General features: G+C 38.6%; 1 protein-coding gene across 50 annotated transcripts in view; it reads left to right on the forward strand.

The window, feature by feature from the left end:
• Positions 1-3530: 3530 nt before the first annotated feature.
• Positions 3531-22616, forward strand: part of LOC116408742 (high mobility group nucleosome-binding domain-containing protein 5-like) — a 42495-nt gene continuing 23409 nt past the window's right edge. For 28 of the 50 annotated variants that reach the window (XM_031896471.1, XM_031896487.1, XM_031896496.1 and 25 more), the window contains exons 1-33: positions 3531-3613; positions 6471-6491; positions 7122-7145; positions 8327-8356; positions 8547-8576; positions 8756-8785; positions 10466-10495; positions 10777-10806; positions 11036-11065; positions 11256-11285; positions 11473-11502; positions 11580-11609; positions 11782-11811; positions 11889-11918; positions 12105-12134; positions 12323-12352; positions 12540-12569; positions 12849-12878; positions 13253-13282; positions 13471-13500; positions 13691-13720; positions 13909-13938; positions 14216-14245; positions 14433-14462; positions 14540-14569; positions 14758-14787; positions 14865-14894; positions 15066-15095; positions 15204-15233; positions 15422-15451; positions 15529-15558; positions 15746-15775; positions 15960-15989. In XM_031896471.1, coding sequence (XP_031752331.1) covers positions 3538-3613; positions 6471-6491; positions 7122-7145; positions 8327-8356; positions 8547-8576; positions 8756-8785; positions 10466-10495; positions 10777-10806; positions 11036-11065; positions 11256-11285; positions 11473-11502; positions 11580-11609; positions 11782-11811; positions 11889-11918; positions 12105-12134; positions 12323-12352; positions 12540-12569; positions 12849-12878; positions 13253-13282; positions 13471-13500; positions 13691-13720; positions 13909-13938; positions 14216-14245; positions 14433-14462; positions 14540-14569; positions 14758-14787; positions 14865-14894; positions 15066-15095; positions 15204-15233; positions 15422-15451; positions 15529-15558; positions 15746-15775; positions 15960-15989 — 1021 coding nt within the window. In that variant the 5' untranslated portion in view covers positions 3531-3537. The remainder of the gene's footprint in view (positions 3614-6470; positions 6492-7121; positions 7146-8326; positions 8357-8546; positions 8577-8755; positions 8786-10465; positions 10496-10776; positions 10807-11035; positions 11066-11255; positions 11286-11472; positions 11503-11579; positions 11610-11781; positions 11812-11888; positions 11919-12104; positions 12135-12322; positions 12353-12539; positions 12570-12848; positions 12879-13252; positions 13283-13470; positions 13501-13690; positions 13721-13908; positions 13939-14215; positions 14246-14432; positions 14463-14539; positions 14570-14757; positions 14788-14864; positions 14895-15065; positions 15096-15203; positions 15234-15421; positions 15452-15528; positions 15559-15745; positions 15776-15959; positions 15990-22616) is intronic. The other 22 variants (XM_031896512.1, XM_031896509.1, XM_031896497.1 and 19 more) reach the window with 22 other exon arrangements.

The following is a 22616-nucleotide window of genomic DNA, read 5'->3' on the forward strand; positions in this document are numbered from 1 at the left end:
GACTGCACCCAATTTGAAGCAACAGCGCACATTTTTTGACGTGCAACGATTTGTCCACACCGAATTTTCTCTGACATTTTGCACAACAAGTGGGGTCCTTAACCTTTTTTTCCTGTGAGCCACGTTCAAATATCAAAAAGAGTTGCAGAGCTACACAAGCATGTAAAAAATTCCTGGGGTTGCCAAATATGTGATTGGCAATTTGTAGCCCATTAGTAGCCTGGCAGACTTCCAAAGGACTTTAAAAACAAGCAACTGCATTTAGGCCCATGGGAGCAATATCCAATGAGGTGGCGAGGAAGGACAAAAATTGCAATAAATATAAATACACATGGTTACAAGTTATTAAGTGCCATGTGCTAAGAGACACACAAGGAAGGAAATCCCTGTAACTTACAGAAACAAATAAAAGATTTATAAGAAAGTGCTTCACAGTAATTAGGGCACTGGCCCAAAAGTGCTAAGACTGAATCAGATACCGTGCTACTGCTTCAAAAGGAAAGATCTGATTATATTCTGAGGAGGCTGAGAGAGTTCCTTATGATTTTGAGGATGAATTCCAACCAGGGTGTTGTCTGCAAGCAATTTGTATCTTCTCCCCATGTCTGCATGGATTTCCTCTGGTCACTCCAAAAACATATAGACAGGTTAAATGGCTTTTAATGAAATTTATTTTTAGTAGTATGTGCCTTTGGGTAATCCTATATAAAAAAAATTGCCATTTGAGGACTACGGGCCATCTACTGGGATCACGGTGCACAGAAACAAGCCAAGGGAACACATACATGTTAAGTCACATCAGCCAATGAATGGGCAAAGTTCTGTTTATTACTCCCACACTACTTCCTGTTACAGTTAAAGCTGCATCACTTCCTGTCAAATGACCTCTCACAAAATGGTGGTTCAAAGGAAAGTATGTAAGGGCATTTACTATATATATATATATATATATATATATATATATATATATATATATATATAGCACAGTTTGGCAAGCTTCTATAGTAGGCCACTTAATATAATATAAACTATCTGTTGGTTAAGTATTCATTCTGAAGATATACTTTTCCTTTAATGAAGATTCACACATAGGGGCTCATTTATTAAAGTATGATTGCTTCCAAATACAAAAAATAATTTTTTTACGTTTTCTTACTGTGCATATTTTTTGTGACTTTTTCATTAATTTGTAACTTTTTTGTACTTTGAACTTGTGAATATTTTGGATTCATTCAAGCTTTGGTATCATGACTTTCCTCCAGGTCGGAGCTGCAGAGTGCCATTGAGCCCTATGGGAGACTTTCCTTGGGCCGGGTTGGAGCTGCAGAGTGCCATTGAGCCCTATGGGAGACTTTCCTTGGGCCGGGTTGGAGCTGCAGAGTGCCATTGAGCCCTATGGGAGACTTTCCTTGGGCCGGGTTGGAGCTGCAGAGTGCCATTGAGCCCTATGGGAGGCTTTCCTTGGGCCGGGTTGGAGCTGCAGAGTGCCATTGAGCCCTATGGGAGACTTTCCTTGGGCCGGGTTGGAGCTGCAGAGTGCCATTGAGCCCTATGGGAGACTTTCCTTGGGCCGGGTTGGAGCTGCAGAGTGCCATTGAGCCCTATGGGAGACTTTCCTTGGGACGGGTTGGAGCTGCAGAGTGCCATTGAGCCCTATGGGAGACTTTCCTTGGGCCGGGTTGGAGCTGCAGAGTACCATTGAGTCCTATGGGAGACTTTCCTTGGGCCGGGTTGGAGCTGCAGAGTGCCATTGAGCCCTATGGAAGACTTTCCTTGGGCCGGGTTAGAGCTGCAGAGTGCCATTGAGCCCTATGGAAGACTTTCCTTGGGCCGGGTTGGAGCTGCAGAGTGCCATTGAGCCCTATGGGATACTTTCCTTGGGCCGGGTTGGAGCTGCAGAGTGCCATTGAGCCCTATGGGAGACTTTCCTTGGGCCGGGTTGGAGCTGCAGAGTGCCATTGAGCCCTATGGGAGGCTTTCCTTGGGCCGGGTTAGAGCTGCAGAGTGCCATTGAGCCCTATGGGAGACTTTCCTTGGGCCGGGTTGGAGCTGCAGAGTGCCATTGAGCCCTATGGGAGACTTTCCTTGGGCCGGGTTAGAGCTGCAGAGTGCCATTGAGTCCTTGAACTCTTACTTGGATGAATCAGCCCCATAGCCTCAAATACATTTTGGTACTATTCTTTCTTCAGACAATGGGGATTATTTATGTCCGCAATTGTTGTGTTTTTTCCCCACAATGCAGTGTTTTCACGAGAATGATAGCATCATTTTGGTCTAAAGGGGGCAATGTACCTGGTGCAATTGCATCTGATTTGCCAAAATTAGCGCAAATGTGCTTGCAAGTGACACCCCCACCCAATTCTTTAGGCTCAGGTGTGCTGTGCCTATTAATGCGGGGCATGAAGGGAACCCTGAAACTTTCACCTAGTCAGGAGGTGGCAGTAGCTCCAGAAGTCAGAAAGCACTGAGCGGTGCAGATTGCAACTACAGTAGAACCCCCAATTTACATCCCCGGATTTTAAGTTTTCCCGCTTTTTACACCGTTTTTTTGTGGTCCCACCAATTTTAATGCATTCCTATGGGCTCTATTCCCGGATTTTACATATGAATTTCCCGCATTTTACACTGTTTTTATCATGCCTCTCCCTAGCAAATCGCTTAGTTTTAAGGTAAAAATACAGCTTACTTTAGGAATTAAAGTTTCCCCCATGTCTTGCGATCACAGGCGCCATCTTAGGAAGGTCAGCGGCACCACTATCGCCTCATATTTCATACTGCGCATGCGTACCTATCGGGGAGCGTGCAAAATACCGCGAGAGTGGCACAAGTATGGGGAACAGCTGTTCAAGGTGCAGATTTTTAAAAGAGTACAGATTTTTGTTTCAGTGCTGTACAGTATTCTTTTCCGCATCTTATTAATTTATAGTGATATTCAAACTTTTAGCAAACACATGCATTAAATGCAAAATGTTTTACAGTACTGTAAAAAGTTGTTTCAGTACTTCTGCTAAAACCTGTGAAATAACTCAGTAAAGGAACTGTGTTGCAAATAAAAAATTATTCCTGTACTTATTTCCTTTAAATCATTGACATTTATGTGTCCTTAACGCATTTCCCTGATTTTACATTTTCCCTGATTTTACATCTTTTTTTCATGGTCCCCTGAAAAACGTAAAATGGGGGTTCTACTGTATACTGAAGCATCTTTAATGAGAGGGGTATTTTGCACAATTGATTGTGGGGAAATTTGCAGGACAGCAACTGCCCTTGTGGTTGTAAATGTCCCCTAATGTCTCACATGCCCTGCACTCCTGGAACCAAGATGCTTTCTCAAGATGAAAGTGCTGACTTTGCTTTTAAGTTCACCGCTCTTCCAAAATATTGAATTGGTGAATGTTTGCTTTTCATAACCTTGTTTATTCATGATTGATTTTAAAATCTCTTTGTTGTGGCTTTGTCACACGATCACTGTACACACACTGTAACAATATATAAAATGTGAATGGGATTACGGGATGTCTGCAAAATTTTGTAAAGATGGGAACTACAAAGCCAAAACTCCTCTGTGCTTACATTTTACTTCTTTTACACCTAATCAACACTCAAGATGTTGGTAAGAAGACATTTCCCTATATGTGCAGCTTTAATTGATGTAGTTTCCTTTTTAATATATAATGTATGTATATGACATGTGATTCCTTTCTCAGAAATGTTCATACTGATGGTAAAGTAAAGGTGTACAATATTATATCTAACACATCTTATGGTGCTTTAACACTTTTTCCTTTGCATTTGGAATAAGTAAATCTTGCTCAGTGTTTAAAAGCAGATATCACAAGAAGATTCCAATAATTTGATAATTTTATGACCAAAGGTTAGTGGGCTAACCTTTCTTAGGGGAGTGGGCTCCCCTAAGAAATTATATTTGGCTATACAAATTGAGGATCATTGATGAGTTTTTCATTTTTCAGTTGTTCCACAAAGTGAGGTCAACTTTTTAGACCAATATTTGGTGGACCCATTCTCAGTAAACACTTCAACACTTTGAGTTCACAAAGGGCTGTAGATTCATGGGTCTAATGTTTAAATGGTCTATAGGTTTTGGCTTTAGTTTTTTCAGTGGTAGTGATAACGCCTTTATCGAAGTGTACTGAATGACTAACAACCACATTTCATTAACAACTGCGATGAATATGGATTAACTGATAGACCCATCCCCATTTAATTGACTCCATATTAATTGTTACCATATAACCTTTTCAATGTATTTCTGCTATCTTTCATTTGATCTTTTATTTTAACTTTTAGAAAAGATACACATTGGTTGCAGGGCTTGTTGCATTAATACATTCTTAGTGCTAGAAAATGAGAATGGACAGATCTGACAAACTACAATTTCTTTTACTGCTTCATTAAGGATTTTCTTTTATCTCCAATAGTTGTAATAATTACACAAATACTAAAGAGTCAGCTTTTGGATCTCTGCCACACTTTGCATGTTAATAAATGTGCATAAATCAAAGATCTGCCAGTGCATATCATACAAAAAGTCTTGTGGGGAGGACTAACCAATCAGTAGGCATTTACTATGAGTTTTATGCCTACAAACAGCATCTTTACACAAATTAAGAAATCCCCCATGAGCACTGGAGCACCATAAATGATTTCAAAAATTGCTTTTATTTCTTCCAATAAAATCAAACAGCACTACTCAGGAGCAAATACCCCATCCCATAGAGATTTATCTGAAGCTCTGTGGGAGGCTTAAGCTATTTTCAAATGCATGCTTCATACTACAATTGAATGACACACAGTTTGGTCACTCCTGGCCAGATAACATAATTAGTTCAATTTTGTAATTGAAAAGTTGTGCACAATTACTGCAGGAATCAGTGAGAAAATAACATGTTTTCAAATGTTAATGCACAGTTACATTTTATATCACAAACTTTTAAAAATAGGAATGAAAAACAAATATTAATTGTTGCCCTAGTAAGTCAATATTTGGCTCAGATCACAGTGTCTCATATTCAGCTTTTCTTGTTGTGGGATTTTTCCCACTCTTCCAACTCCCAAATCTTGGGCAAGTTTCTTTCATGTTTAGAAACCACTCACAGATTTTTAATGCTGTTTAAGTCATTCCAAAGCAATCTGCTCACTTCTTTAAGTAGCTCATGGTGGATCTGAGGTATGCTGTCTTGATTGTCTTTTTGTAGGAGCTGGATTCTTTTTTCATCTCTGCTTACTGGCTGGCTGTTGCACATTGGCAAATTGGCAAATATTAAATGGAATCTTCCCACTACATATACAATTTTTCCTGTGCCACTGGCTGCCACAGAACTGCACCCCATGCACCCCATGTTTAACAGTTAGCAAGTTGTTTACGATATCCATCCACAGAACTTGTTTCCAAAATGCCTCTGGCTTGTCTAGATGCTGTTTTACATACCTCAAAAACTACTGTTTGAGATGAAGCTGCAGGTAACTCTAAGCCTGATGTTTATTTTCTTTACATTTGCAAATGTGTTGTTGGCTGGTGTCCAGCATTAAATTGCATTTATTTTGGTTATTTTGTAAAGACATAGACAATAATCAATACACTTGAACAAAATTATAAACAATAACAACAAAAAAGGGCTAACAAAAGGTGGACAAATAATCATTATCTCTAATTAAATCTTCCACAAACAAAGTCTAAATGCCCCCATACACGGGCCGATAGAAGCTGCCGATATCGGTCCCTCGGACCAATTCAGCAGCTAATCGGCCCGTGTATGGGCAGAAACGAGCGGCCTGGCCGACCGATATCTGGCCTGAAATTGGCCAGATATCGATCGGCCAGGTTAGAAAATCCAGTCGGATCAGGGACCGCATCGGCTCGTTGATGTGGTCCCCGAAATGACTGCCCATGGCCGCAAATGTAATCCGATCGTTTGGCCCCAGGGCCAAACGATCGGATTATTTTTTTTTTAAAGCAACTTGCTACCCGATATCGCCCACCCGATCAAAGCCCATCGCCAAGCGAGCGGATCTTATAGTGTATGGGGACCTTTAGATTTCTGGATTGACCCTCTGTTCTTTTTCCCTATGTTTTGCCCATTGGTTGCACTGTGATCACACTGGTATCTCTTGGTTTTGCAAAGCTTTTATGGCTAAAAGGTGTGTCATTGGCTGTTATATGGCAAAACTCCTTGCATTTGTTTGTCAATCATCTGCTTATTGAAGAAAGAAGAAGTACATTTTCTGTAATATGAGGAAATATAGACATAGACTGAATGATTCCAGACTACTGGACACAGAGCATTTTACTTTTTACATACTACAATATATTCTCCTTCTTATATTGGGCTGTGATCATAATGATTAAAAAAAAACTTATAATACATACAGCATATATTCTATTATTTGTTATATTAATTGTTAGTTTATTTCCTGAATTCTATGAATAAAAATCCTTTTTTTAATTTTAGGTACAGCACAAGCAGAAGAATGTAAGGGCTCATTTCATTTTCAATCATTTTCTAGCTCTTCAAGATCATGTTGAGCAGATTTATCTATTTTTGAGTTTGAGGGAAAAATCATATTGTTAGATTCATTTTCAATCAGGCTAAAAATGAAATGTTTTAAAACATTAAAAAATGAAATAAAGTTCTGCTACAGAAACTCACCCGTTTTGACTTGCCAGGTTTTTTTTTTAATGCAAATTTTCTTTTGCATTATTCTTTAATAAATTGCGAAAGACGAAATCATACATTTTGATAAATCTATCTCTTAAAGTCATTAAGTGTGACATTTTGTGAAAAAAATATATATACCCCCCGCCCAGCAGTATCTCAATGTGTTACAGGAAGGAGTTACCATACCCAGGGCAAATATGCAAATGGTAAAGACCCTTCTGTCTAAAAACTAAAGCTGTAGGGATTTAAAGCCATACATTCTGTTAACCCTATGGGTCCCTACACATTTTTAGTCTGAAGAGCAGAGAGTTTCCTAGGCACAGCTGCTGTTGAAATGTATAATTCAGTTTAAATTTTACCTTTAGAGCCATGTGTCCCTGGTTGCTAGAAATAGACGAAAACTAACTTTAAGATACTAAATCTTTGTAATTCTTGTGGTTCTAGGTATGGAATTACAACCAGAAAAAGGTTAGAAGACATCTATCAAGAAATACATAAATGGTTGTATGCATTGTTATCTACAGAAATATTTTTTTAGTCAATGCTACAAATGTAATTTTGTTTCTAGAAGCTAAAAATGAGAGCCTGCACTTAACAGATATCTCTTTTGCAAACTGCAGAGAAGAAAACACATTTTTTACCCAAGGTGGCAATTAAAAGAAAATATTCGACTTGAAAGGGGGAATTTAACAATGATTTAGATGCATGTGCTAGAGCATTTAAGTACACAGAATCTTGATCCTTAGTTCTCCTTCACCAAGCTCTTTCATATAAGTCAATTAGGTGTGAATGCATGTGTGAATGCGTTAGTGTGCTCTAATGTGGGCATCTGAATGATGGGCAAAATAGACAGTATATAACTCTCCTCGCCCTTCATGAATACAACAATGATAAATGCAGGCAGGATAGTATTCTTGAGAAAAGAGCAAATACTTGTGCTCCATATCTAATACATAACTAAAACTCATCTGGTGGTATCCATTGAAGGGCCAAAAGGTACTTAGAAAACAGTTTACTAGAACACTATGAGGCAGATTTATCAAGCGTGAAATTAGAGCTGACCACTAGTGATGGCCAAATCTGTCTCAGTTTTTTTCACCAAAAAATTTGTGAAAGACACAAATTCGCAAAAACATTGCACTTTTTTTTTACAGCACAACTTTTTTTTTGCAGCCATTAAAGTCTATGGGCATAATTTCATGGTGAAACAGACAAAAAAAATCACATCTTAGTATTTTGTGACCCAGATTTAACACATTTTGGCCATATTGTTTCAATAATTCATGTTTAAAATAGGTTTACATTAATATAAACATGATATATTTAATACCTTGGTTTGAAAAAGTGGCATCATAGGGTTTTTTTTTTTTACTGATTTTAGATAACCAACAATGATGGTAAGGGTATTTCCAATTTTAGGTAAAGGATAAAATATGTTCAAACATTTTCAGAAAATGCTCTACTAGAAATCTTGCCAATTTGTTGGAGACAAAAACATAATACAAATTGCGTTATACATGCAGCTTCAATGTTAACATTTACATTTTAGCAATTTCTACCAAAGAAAATAATGAGATTACATTTATGAGAGTTAAATAAGAGATCTTTAATTGGTTTCTAATTTGGAAATATTCACCTTTTTGTGCTAGATGTACAACAGAATCAAGAAGCGACACAGGGTAAGGTGACATTTGAGTATTTTGTGACCCAATCTAACATATTTTGGCCACATAATTTCTACTGCTTCAATGCTAATATTAAAATGTTAACACTTAATACAAAATAAAATGTTGAGATTATATTCATAAGAATTAAATAAGATATCTTTAACTGGTTTCTAATTTGACAATATTTACCTTTTTATGCTAGATGGACAACAGAAACCAAAAGCAACAGAGGGTAAAATCACAGCTCAATATTATGTTACCCAGATTTGGCCATATTGTGTCAATAATCCATATTAACTTTCAAATATAATCAACTTTTACTTTAGAAAATGATGAGAATATATCAATGAGAGTTAAACAAGGTATCTTTAATTGGTTTGTAATTTGATAATATTCACCTTTTAATGCTAGATGGACAACAGAAACCAGAAGCAACAGAGGGTAAGATCACAGGTCAATATTTTGTGACGCAGGCTTAATTGGTTTCTAATTTTATACAAACCGGATTCCAAAAAAGTTGGGACACTAAACAAATTGTGAATAAAAACTGAACGCAATGATGTGGAGGTGCCAACTTCTAATATTTTATTCAGAATAGAACATAAATCACGGAACAAAAGTTTAAACTGAGAAAATGTACCATTTTAAGGGAAAAATATGTTGATTCAGAATTTCATGGTTTCAACAAATCCCAAAAAAGTTGGGACAAGTAGCAATAAGAGGCTGGTAAATAAAAAAAGTAAATTTGAGCATAACGAAAAGCTGTAAGACCAAATAACACTAATTAGGTCAATTGGCAACATGATTGGGTATAAAAAGAGCTTCTCAGAGTGGCAGTGTCTCTCAGAAGCCAAGATGGGGAGAGGATCACCAATTCCCACAATGTTGCACAGAAAGATAGTGGAGCAAGATCAGAAAGGTGTTACCCAGCAAAAAATTGCAAAGATTTTGCATCTATCATCATCAACTGTGCATAACATCATCCGAAGATTCAGAGAATCTGGAACAATCTCTGTGCGTAAGGGTCAAGGCCATAAAACCATACTGGATGCCCGTAATCTCCGGGCCCTTAAATGACACTGCACCACAAACAGGAATGCTACTGTAAAGGAAATCACAGAATGGGCTCAGGAATACTTCCAGAAACCATTGTCAGAGAACACAATCCACCGTGCCATCCGCCATTGCCAGCTGAAACTCTACAGTGCAAAGAAGAAGCCATTTCTAAGCAAGATCCACAAGCTCAGGCATTTTTACTGGGGCAGGGATCATTTAAAATGGAGTGTGGCAAAATGGAAGACTGTTCTGTGGTCAGACAAGTCACGATTCAAAGTTCTTTTTGGAAATCTGGGACGCCATGTCATCCGGACCAAAGAGGACAAGGACAACCCAAGTTGTTATCAACGCTCAGTTCAGAAGCCTGCATCTCTGATGGTATGGGGTTGCATGAGTGTGTGTGGCATGGGCAGCTTGCATGTATGGAAAGGCAGCATCAATGCAGAAAAATATATTAAGGTTCTAGAACAACATATGTTCCCATCCAGGCGTCATCTCTGTCAGGGAAGACCCTGCATTTTTCAACAAGATAATGCCAGACCACATTCTGCATCAATCACAACATCATGGCTGCGTAGGAGAAGGATCTGGGTACTGAAATGGCTAGTCTGCAGTCCAGATCTTTCACCTATAGAGAACATTTGGCGCATCATAAAGAGGAAGGTGCGACAAAGAAGGCCCAGGATGATTGAACAGTTAGAGGCCTGTATTAGACAAGAACGGGAGAGCATTCCTATTCCTAAACTTGAGAAACTGGTCTCCTCGGTCCCCAGACATCTGTTGAGTGTTGTAAGAAGAAGGGGAGATGCCACACAGTGGTGAAAATGGCCTTGTCCCAACTTTTTTGGGATTTGTTGACACCATGAAATTCTGAATCAACATATTTTTCCCTTAAAATGGTACATTTTCTCAGTTTAAACTTTTGTTCCGTAATTTATGTTCTATTCTGAATAAAATATTAGAAGTTAGCACCTCCACATCATTGCATTCAGATTTTATTCACAATTTGTTTAGTGTCCCAACTTTTTTGGAATCCGGGTTGTAATATTCACCTTTTAATACAAGATGGACAACAGAAACAAGAAGCGACAGAGGGTAAGATCACAGCTCAATATTATGATACCCAGATTAATATATTTGGCAATATTGTGTCAATAATCCATGTTAGAAAAAGTTTGCATTAACCTAAATATGATATATTTAATTCCTTGGTTTGATCTAAAATTTCATTTGCACTGCATTATATTACCTGTTTCAAAGTTCACATTTAAATACAATCACTTTTTACTTTAGAAAATGATGAGAAAATATCCACAAGAGTTAAATGATATCTTAAATTGGTTTCTAATTTAAAAATATTCACCTTTTTATGCTAGATGGACAACAGAAACAAGAAGCGACAGAGGGTAAGATCACAGCTCAATATTATGTGACGCATATTCTATTGGTTTCTAACTTGAAGATATTAATTTTTTTTGTGCCTGATTTTTTCAGACTAAAACATGATTGAAACTGCATTACATTTGCTACTTCATTGCTGAGTTTCAAATATTAGCAGTTTCTACAAAAGGCAATGAGAGTTAAAGGATATATTTTATTGGTGTTTAATGTGAAAATATTTACATTTTTTTCTAGATGGACAACAGAAACAAGAAGCAATAGAGGGTAAGGTCACATTTTAGTACTTTATGACCCAATCTAACATATTTTGCCCACATAATTTCTACTGCTTCACTGCTAATATTAAAATATTAACACATTATACAAAAGAAAATGTTGAGATTATATTCATGAGAGTTAAATAAGATATTTTTAACTGGTTTCTAATTTGAAAATATTCACCTTTTAATGCTAGATGGACAACAGAAACAAGAAGTGACAGAGGGTAAGATCACAGCTCAATATTATGTTACCCAGATTAACAAATTTGGCCATATTGTGTCAATAATCCATATTAACTTTCAAGTATAATCACCTTTTACTTTAGAAAATGATGAGAATATATCAATGAGAGTTAAATAAGATTTCTTTAATTGGTTTGTAATTTGATAATATTCACCTTTTAATGCTAGATGGACAACAGAAACCAGAAGCGACAGAGGGTAAGAACACAGCTCAATATATTGTGACCCAGGCTTAATTGGTCTCTTATTTGATAATATTCACCTTTTAATGCTAGATGGACAACAGAAACAAGAAGCGACAGAGGGTAAAATAACAGCTCAAAATTATGTTTCCCAGATTAACATATTTTGGCCATATTGTGTCAATAATTCATATTAACTTTCAAAAATAATCACCTCTTACTTAAGAAAATGATGAGTTAAAGAAGATATGTTAAATTGGTTTCCAATTTGAAAATATTCACCTTTTAATGCTAGATGGACAACAGAAACCAGAAGAGACAGAGGGTAAGATCACAGCTCAATATTTTCGGACCCAGGCATAATTGGTTTGTAATTTAATAATATTCACCTTTTAATGCTAGATGGACAACAGAAACCAGAAGCGACAGAGGGTAAGATAACTGCTCAATATTATGTTACCCAGATTAACATATTTTGGCCATATTGTGTAAATAATCCATATTAACTTTGAAGTATAATCACCTCTTACTTAGGAAAATGATGAGAAAATATACACAAGTTAAATAATATATGTTAAATTGGTTTCCAATTTGAAAATATTCACCTTTTAATGCTAGATGGACAACAGAAACAAGAAGCGACAGAGGGTAAGATCACAGCTAAATATGATGTTTCCTAGATTAACATATTTTGGCCATATTGTGTCAATAATCCATATTAACTTTCAAGCATAATCACCTTTTACTTTAGAAAATGATGAGACTATATCAATGGGAGTTAAATAAGATTTCTTTAATTGGTTTGTAATTTGATAATATTTACCTTTTAATGCTAGATGGACAACAGAAACCAGAAGCGACAGATGGTAAGATCACAGCTCAATATTTTGTGACCCAGAATAACAAATTTGGCCATATTGTGTCAATAATCCATATTAACTTTCAGGTATAATCACCTTTTACTTTAAAAAATGATGAGACTATATCAATGGGAGTTAAATAAGATTTCTTTAATTGGTTTGTAATTTGATAATAATTACCTTTTAATGCTAGATGGAGAAAAGAAACCAGAAGTGACAGAGGGTAAGATCACAGCTCAGTATTTTGTGACCCAGGCTTAATTTGTCTCTTATTTGATAATATTCACCTTTTAATGCTAGATGGACAACAGAAACAAAAAGCGACAGAGGATAAGATCACAGCTCAATATTATGTTACCCAGATTAATATATTTTGGCCATATTGTGTCAATAATCTATATTAGCTTTCAAATATATTCATCTTTTACTTTAGAAAATGATGAGTTAAATAAGATAACTTAAATTGGTTTTTAATTTGAAAATATTCACCTTTTAATGCTAGATGGACAACAGAAACAAGAAGCGACAGAGGGTAAGATCACAGCTCAAAATTATGTTTCCCAGATTAACATATTTTGGCCATATTGTGTCAATAATTCATATTAACTTTAAAATATAATCACCTCTTCCTTAAGAAAATGATGAGTTAAATAAGATATGTTAAATTGGTTTCCAATTTGAAAATATTCACCTTTTTATGCTAGATGGACAACACAAACAAGAAGCGACAGAGGTTAAGATCACAGCTCAATATTATGTTACCCAGATTAATATATTTTGGCCATATTGTGTCAATAATCTATATTAACTTTCAAATATATACATCTTTTACTTTAGAAAATGATGAGTTAAATAAAATAAGTTAAATTGGTTTTTAATTTGAAAATATTAACCTTTTAATGCTAGATGTACAACAGAAACAAGAAGCGACAGAGGGTAAGATCACAGCTCAATATTATGTTACCCAGATTAACGTATTTTGGCCAAATTGTGTCAATAATCCATATTAACTTTCAAGTATAATCACCTTTTACTTTAGAAAATGATGAGAATATATCAATGAGAGTTAAATAAGATTTCTTTATTTGGTTTGTAATTTTATAATATTCACCTTTTAATGCTAGATGGACAACAGAAACAAGAAGCGACAGAGGGTAAGATCACAGCTCAATATTATGTTAGCCAGATTAACAAATTTGGCCATATTGTGTCAATAATCCATATTAACTTTCAATTATAATCACCTTTTACTTTAGAAAATGATGAGAATATATCAATGAGAGTTAAATAAGATATCTATATTAATTGGTTTGTAATTTGATTATATTCACCTTTTAATGCTAGATGGACAAAAGCAACAAGAAGCGACAGAGGGTAAAATCACAGCTCAATATTATGTTACCCAGATTAATATATTTTGGCCATATTGTGTCAATAATCCATATTAACTTTCAAGTATAATCACCTTTTACTTTAGAAAATGATGAGAATATATCAATGAGAGTTAAATAAGATTTCTTTAATTGGTTTGTTATTTGATAATATTTACCTTTTAATGCTAGATGGACAACAGAAACCAGAAGCGACAGAGGGTAAGATCACAGCTCAATATTTTGTGACCCAGGCTTAATTGGTTTTTAATTTGATAATATTCACCTTTTAATGCTAGATGGCCAACAGAAACAAGAAGGGACAGAGAGTAAGATCACAGATCAATATTATGTTACCCAGATTAACAAATATGGCCATATTGTGTCAATAATTCATATTAACTTTCAAATATAATCACCTCTTACTTAAGAAAATGATGCGTTAAATAAGATATGTTAAATTGGTTTCCAATTGAAAATATTCACCTTTTTATGCTAGATGGACAACAGAAACAAGAAGCGACAGAGGGTAAGATCACAGCTCATTATTATGTTACCCAGATTAACAAATTTGGCCATATTGTGTCAATAATCCATATTAACTTTCAAGTATAATCACCTTTTACTTTAGAAAATGATGAGAATATATCAATGAGAGTTAAATAAGATTTCTTTATTTGGTTTGTATATTGATAATATTTACCTTTTAATGCTAGATGGACAACAGAAACCAGAAGCGACAGATGGTAAGAGCACAGCTCAATATTTTGTGACCCAGGTTTAATTGGTCTCTTATTTGATAATATTCAAACTTTAATGCTAGATGGACAACAGAAACAAGAAGCGACAGAGGGTAAGATCACAGCTCAATATGATGTTTCCCAGATTAACATATTTTGGCCATATTGTGTGAATAATCCATATTAACTTTCAAGTATAATCACCTTTTACTTTAGAAAATGATGAGAATATATCAATGAGAGTTAAATAAGATTTCTTTAATTGGTTTGTAATTTGATAATATTTACCTTTTAATGCTAGATGGACAACAGAAACCAGAAGCGACAGAGGGTAAGATCACAGCTCAATATTTTGTGACCCAGGCTTAATTGGTTTTTAATTTGATAATATTCACCTTTTAATGCTAGATGGCCAACAGAAACAAGAAGGGACAGAGGGTAAGATCACAGTTTAATATTATGTTACCCAGATTAACAAATATGGCCATATTGTGTCAATAATTCATATTAACTTTAAAATATAATCACCTCTTACTTAAGAAAATGATGAGTTAAATAAGATATGTTAAATTGGTTTCCAATTTGAAAATATTCACCTTTTTATGCTAGATGTACAACAGAAACAAGAAGCAACAGAGGGTAAGATCACAGCTCAAATATAATCCCCTCTTACTTAAGAAAATGATAAGTTAAATAAGATAAGTAAAATTGGTTTTTAATTTGAAAATATTAACCTTTTATTGCTAGATGTACAACAAAAACAAGAAGCAACAGAGGGTAAGATCACAGCTCAATATTATGTTACCCAGATTAACATATTTTGGCCATATTGTGTCAATAATCCATATTAACTTTCAAGTATAATCACCTTTTACTTTAGAAAATGATGAGAATATATCAATGAGAGTTAAATAAGATTTCTTTATTTGGTTTGTAATTTTATAATATTCACCTTTTAATGCTAGATGGACAACAGAAACCAGAAGTGACAGAGGGTAAGATCACAGCTCAATATTTTGTGACCCAGGCTTAATTGGTTTCTTATTTAATAATATTCACCTTTTAATGCTAGATGGACAACAGAAACAAGAAGCGACAGAGGGTAAGATCACAGCTCAATATTATGTTACCCAGATTAACAAATTTGGCCATATTGTGTCAATAATCCATATTAACTTTCAAGTATAATCACCTTTTACTTTAGAAAATGATGAGAATATATCAATGAGAGTTAAATAAGATTTCTTTATTTGGTTTGTAATTTTATAATATTCACCTTTTAATGCTAGATGGACAACAGAAACAAGAAGCGACAGAGGGTAAGATCACAGCTCAATATTTTGTTACCCAGATTAACAAATTTGGCCATATTGTGTCAATAATCCATATTAACTTTCAAGTATAATCACCTTTTACTTTAGAAAATGATGAGAATATATCAATGAGATAAGATATCTATATTAATTGGTTTGTAATTTGATTATATTCACCTTTTAATACTAGATGGACAACAGAAACAAGAAGCGACAGAGGGTAAGATCACAGCTCAGTATTATGTTACCCAGATTAATATATATTGGCCATATTGTGTCAATAATCTATATTAACTTTCAAATATATTCATCTTTTACTTTAGAAAATGATGAGTTAAATAAGATAAGTTAAATTTGTTTTTAATTTTAAAATATTAACCTTTTAATGCTAGATGGACAATAGGGATGTAGCGAACCTGAAAAAAAATGTTCGCGAACCCGTTCGCGAACTTTCGTCAGAAAGTGCGAACGTTCGCGAACTTTGCGAACCCCATAGACTTCAATGGGAAGGCGAACTTTAAGACCTAGAAAAGCCATCTCTGGCCAGAAAACTGATTTTAAAGTTGTTTAAAGGGTGCCATGACCTGGACAGTGGCATGCAGGAGGGGCATCAATGGCAAAAATTTCTCTGAAAAATACGTTGTTGACACAGCATTGCGTTTTGTGCTGTAAAGGGCAGAAATCACACTACATTCCTAAACTTATGTAATAAACTGCTTTAAAAAGTCCGGCATCTACATTCCAATCAAGTCGTGTAAAGGTTACGGCCGGTTCACACGCAAAGACAAAACGCCGCATTTACTGCAACGAAAAAAAACGCAAAAAGCTTTAATGATACTGTCAAGTGTGCGAATATTAGTTTTTACTAGTTGCTTGTCACCTCCAGGACGTTCGTCCCGTCGGTGGGAATATTTCTGTAGTGGTGTGTTTAGCAGTCACCGTGCTTGTGCGCACGTGCATGGTCAGGCAGAGGTAATTCAATGTAGAGTAACGTGAACCAAAAAACACTGATTCTGCAGTGTGGGCCCAGGTTTGTCCTACCTTTTCGATCACCTGTGGTGACCATAAAAGATACGATTTTGCCGCAGTTGCAGAACCCTGAAAAATCAGGAATGTGTACATTCCTAAAAAATTATGGTTTTTTTGTTGCAGCCACTGAAGCACAGAGGACAGAAAAAATATCTCAGATAGATGGTATCATAACCATGCCCCAGGCAAACCCTTTCAAAGAACTAAGATAGGGTGACAACAAGCACAGAAGACATTAAAAACATCAAAGCTAGATGGTATAATAACCATGCCCCAGCCAAACCCTTTCAAAGAACTCAGATAGGGTGACAACAAGCACAGAAGACATTAAAAGCATCAAAGCTAGATGGTATCATAACCATGCCCCAGCCAAACCCTTTCAAAGAACTCAGATAGGGTGACAAGCACAGAAGACATTAAAAACATCAAAGCTAGATGGTATCATAACCATGCCCCAGCCAAACCCTTTCAAAGAACTCATATAGGGTGACAAGCACAGAAGACATTAAAAACATCAAAGCTAGATGGTATCATAACCATGCCCCAGCCAAACCCTTTCAAAGAACTCAGATAGGGTGACAAGCACAGAAGAGTAGAAGAGAGAAAAATTCAGGATTTACCTGTCCAAAAAGTTTGGCTTACAATTAAGCCAGTAGGATTTGCACCCTAGTTTGTACGGTGGTGGAGGAGGACGCTAAAGGACAGCTGTGTGTGGTGTCAAGCGGCGTGCAGAGAAGGACAGCTGCATGGGCAGTCAGAACAAGTCTTCCGGCGTGCAGTAACCCTCCGAGATCCATGCCTCATTCATTTTAATAAAGGTCAGGTAATCAACACTTTTGTGACCTAGGCGAGTTCTCTTCTCAGTTACAATCCCTCCTGCTGCACTAAAGGTCCTTTCTGAGAGGACACTTGAGGCAGGGCAAGACAACAGATTTATGGCAAATTGTGACAGCTCTGGCCACAGATCAAGCCTGCGCACCCAGTAGTCCAGGGGTTCATCGCTCCTCAGAGTGTCAATATCTGCAGTTAATGCCAGGTAGTCCGCTACCTGCCGGTCGAGGCGTTCTCTGAGGGTGGATCCAGAAGGGTCCTGGCGCTGCCTTGGACTGAAAAAACTTTGCATGTCTGACGTTACAGAGTGGCCAAAGTGCATTGTCCTTGCAGGTGTGCTCGTGGGAGGATTACCGGCACCTCTGCCCCTGGAATGTGGAGTGACATCACCCTTAAAAGAATTGTACAACATGTTTTGCAGGCTGGTTTGGAAATGCAGCATCCTTTCGGACTTGTGGTACGTTGGTAACATTTCTGCCACTTTATGCTTGTAACGAGGGTCTAGTAGCGTTGCCACCCAGTACAGGTCCTTCTCCTTAAGCCTCTTGATACGGGGGTCCTTCAACAGGCATGACAGCATGAAAGACCCCATTCTCACAAGGTTGGATGCAGAGGTATCCATCTCCCCTTCCTCGTTATCAAGGACTACGTCCTCATCCACCACCGTCTCCTCCCCCCAGCCACGTACAAGACCAGGGCTCCACAAAAGGTGACCACAAGCCCCCTGGGAAGCCTGCTCCTGTTGGTCTTCTGCCTCCACAAAGCCACCTTCCTCCTCTGACTCCGCTTCTGACACCTCTCCCTGCGTTGCAGCAGGTGCCTGGGAACGTTCTGGTGATTCCGCCCAGAAATCAGGCTCTTGGTCACGCTGGTCTACAGCGTCATCTGTCACTCGTCGCACGGCACGCTCAAGAAAAAAAGCAAAGGGTATTAGGTCGCTGATGGTGCCTTCAGTGCGACTAACCATATTTGTGACCTCGTCAAAAGGGCGCATCAGCCTGCAGGCGTCGCGCATAAGCACCCAGTAACGGGGGAAAAAAATCCCCAGCTCTGCAGATCCAGTCCTACCACCCAGTTCAAATAGGTATTCATTGATGGCTCTTTGTTGTTGCAGCAGACGTTCAAACATGAGGAGCGTTGAATTCCAGCGAGTCTGGCTGTCGCAAATTAAACGCCTGACTGGCAAGTTGTGCCGCCGCTGAATGTCAGCAAGGCGTGCCATGGCTGTGTAGGAACGTCTGAAATGGCCAGACACCTTCCTGAACTGCCTGAGAATGTCCTGCAATCCTGGGTACTTCGAGACAAACCGTTGGACTATCAAATTTAAAACATGTGCCATGCAGGGCACATGTGTTAAATTGCCCAGTCTCAGTGCTGCCAACAGATTGCTTCCGTTGTCACACACCACTTTTCCAATTTTCAGTTGGTGTGGGGTCAGCCACCGATCGGCCTGTGAGTGCAGAGATGACAGGAGTACAGATCCGGTATGGTTTCTACTTTCCAGGCACGTCATGCCCAAGACAGCATGACAACGGCGTACCTGGCACGTCGAATAGCCTATGTGGAGCTGGGGGTGCACAGGTGTGGAGGAGGACACAGCAGCAGAGGAGGAAGAAGCCGAGGAAGAAGTCAAGTTAGAAGACGACTTAGAAGACGACTTAGAAGACGAGTTAGAAGATGAGTTAGAGAGCAAAGGAGGAGTAGAGGTGGTGGCAGACCCGCATGCAACCCGTGGCGGTGACACCAACTCCACTGTTGTTGAACCACGCATTCCCTGCTTCCCAGCCATCACCAGGTTCACCCAGTGGGCAGTGTAGGTGACATACCTGCCCTGACCATGCTTGGAGGACCATGTGTCAGTAGTCATATGGACCTTTGCCCCAACACTAAATGACAGAGATGCGGTGATTTGGCTCTGCACATGCTGGTACAGGTGTGGTATTCCCTTCTGTGAAAAAAAATTGCGGCTGGGTACCTTCCACTGCGGTGTCCCAATTGCTACAAATTGGTGGAAAGCCTCAGAGTCCACCAGCTGGTATGGTAAAAGCTGGCGGGCTAAGAGTGCAGACAATCCAGCTGTCAGACGCCGGGCAAGGGGATGACTCGGAGGCATTGGTTTCTTACGCTCAAACATGGCCCTCACAGAAACTTGGCTGGGGGCAGATGAGCAGGAACTGGAAGGCGGAGTGGAGGGTGGTTGAGACGGGTCAAGGACAGCAGAGGTAGAGCAGTAAGATGCTGGAGCAGAAGGAGGGTGGCTTAGCGTTTGGCTGCTGCCTTTGAGGTGTTGCTCCCATAGTGCTTTGTGTTTGGCGTTCATGTGCCTTCGCATAGCAGTTGTACCTAAGTGGGTGTTGGGCTTCCCAAGACTCAGTTTCTGACTGCACTCATTGCAAATTACAGCGCTTTTGTCAGAGGCACACACATTAAAAAAATGCCACACTGCTGAGCCTTTTGATGTGGGCTTTCTAGCAGTAACAGTAGAAGTTGGCGGGTGCGTTGGCTGGCTGACCACAGGTGCCGATTCATGTTGTTGCCCTACTGTTCCCTGGGAGCTGTCCCTGCTTCTTCTAAGTCTTAATCTCCTCCTGCCTCTCTGACTCTCCGTCTCTCCATCTGAACTATCCTCCTCTTGCTCTCTTCTTGTGGGCACCCACAAAATATCACTCTCCTCATCATCATTCTCCTCAGATGCATCAATTTCTTCTGACAGCTCACAGAAGACAGCAGCAGCGGGGACCTCATCATCATCACACCTTATGTCCATCTCTGTTGTGTTGCCTGCCTGAATTATGATATCTGGTGTAACGTCCGCATCTCCTTCATCTTCTTCTGGCAATAATGGTTGCGCATCACTCAGTTCAACAAACTCATGAGTAAATAACTCCTCTGATTCCAGTGAAGAAGGGGCGGCGGTGGTGGAGGAAGTGGTACGTGGGGTGCCCATAGCAAAGGAGGATGAGGATGTTGTGGCAAAGTTAGAAACAGCATTTTGGGAGTTCAGGGTAAGTGCCTTCGGAAAACTGGGCAATTTCCTAGGGCCACAGGATATCATAGCAGCACGGCCCCTAGTGCCTCTGCGTGGCGGCCTGCCTTTGCCTGGCATTTTTTTTATTTTTACAAAACAACAACAACTTGGGTGATGTTTCTGGACACGGAATTATTATTGTTATTTAGACAAATTGTGAAAAAGATCACACAGCTAGGTGGCACTTGGTTGCAGACACCGGGCAACAAGGCCTGCAAGGGCAACGTATACAGTAGTGGATACGGAATATTTTATTGCTGGTGGAAAACCGTCACTCAAGTGATGTTTCTGGACACGGAATTATTATTGTTATTTAGACAAATTGTGAAAAAGATCACACAGCTAGGTGGCACTTGGTTGCAGACACCGGGCAACAAGGCCTGCAAGGGCAACGTATACAGTAGTGGATACGGAATATTTTATTGCTGGTGGAAAACCGTCACTCAAGTGATGTTTCTGGACACGGAATTATTATTGTAATTTAGACAGATTGTGAAAAAGCTCACACAGCTAGGTGGCACTTGGTTGCAGACACCGGGCAACAAGGCCTGCAAGGGCAACGTATACAGTAGTGGATACGGAATATTTTATTGCTGGTGGAAAACCGTCACTCAAGTGATGTTTCTGGACACGGAATTATTATTGTTATTTAGACAAATTGTGAAAAAGCTCACACAGCTAGGTGGCACTTGGTTGCAGACACCGGGCAACAAGGCCTGCAAGGGCAACGTATACAGTAGTGGATACGGAATATTTTATTGCTGGTGGAAAACCGTCACTCAAGTGATGTTTCTGGACACGGAATTATTATTGTTATTTAGACAAATTGTGAAAAAGATCACACAGCTAGGTGGCACTTGGTTGCAGACACCGGGCAACAAGGCCTGCAAGGGCAACGTATACAGTAGTGGATACGGAATATTTTATTGCTGGTGGAAAACCGTCACTCAAGTGATGTTTCTGGACACGGAATTATTATTGTAATTTAGACAGATTGTGAAAAAGCTCACACAGCTAGGTGGCACTTGGTTGCAGACACCGGGCAACAAGGCCTGCAAGGGCAACGTATACAGTAGTGGATACGGAATATATTATTGCTGGTGGAAAACCGTCACTCAAGTGATGTTTCTGGACACGGAATTATTATTGTTATTTAGACAAATTGTTATTTAGACAAAAAATACAGAGCAGTAGAAAGTAGATTACTTGCCAGAAATCCTACTTAAACTCTCCCTGAAATGAATGCACAGCTCCTATCCCCACACAAATACAGAGCAGTAGAAAGTAGATTACTAGCCAGAAATCCTACTTAAACTCTCCCTGAAATGAATGCACAGCTCCTATCCCCACACAAATACAGAGCAGTAGAAAGTAGATTACTAGCCAGAAATCCTACTTAAACTCTCCCTGAAATGAATGCACAGCTCCTATCCCCACACAAATACAGAGCAGTAGAAAGTAGATTACTTGCCAGAAATCCTACTTAAACTCTCCCTGAAATGAATGCACAGCTCCTATCCCCACACAAATACAGAGCAGTAGTAGATTACTAGCCAGAAATCCTACTTAAACTCTCCCTGAAATGAATGCACAGCTCCTATCCCCACACAAATACAGAGCAGTAGAAAGTAGATTACTTGCCAGAAATCCTACTTAAACTCTCCCTGAAATGAATGCACAGCTCCTATCCCCACACAAATACAGAGCAGTAGTAGATTACTAGCCAGAAATCCTACTTAAACTCTCCCTGAAATCAATCACAGCTTCTCTCCCTACACTATCTCTTCAAGCACACACAGGCAGAATGTAAAATGGCTGCTGGGCTTCGGTTTATATATGGAAGGGAGTGGTCCAAGGGGGGGGGGGTGGCCAAGGAGGGAGAGCTGCCTGATTGCCTGACATGTATCTGCTGGTCTGGGGTGAGAGGTCAAAATTTGGCGCCAGCTAAGGCGAACCCAA

Source organism: Xenopus tropicalis, chromosome 2 (genome assembly GCF_000004195.4).
Source record: "Xenopus tropicalis strain Nigerian chromosome 2, UCB_Xtro_10.0, whole genome shotgun sequence".
NCBI lineage: Eukaryota > Metazoa > Chordata > Amphibia > Anura > Pipidae > Xenopus > Xenopus tropicalis.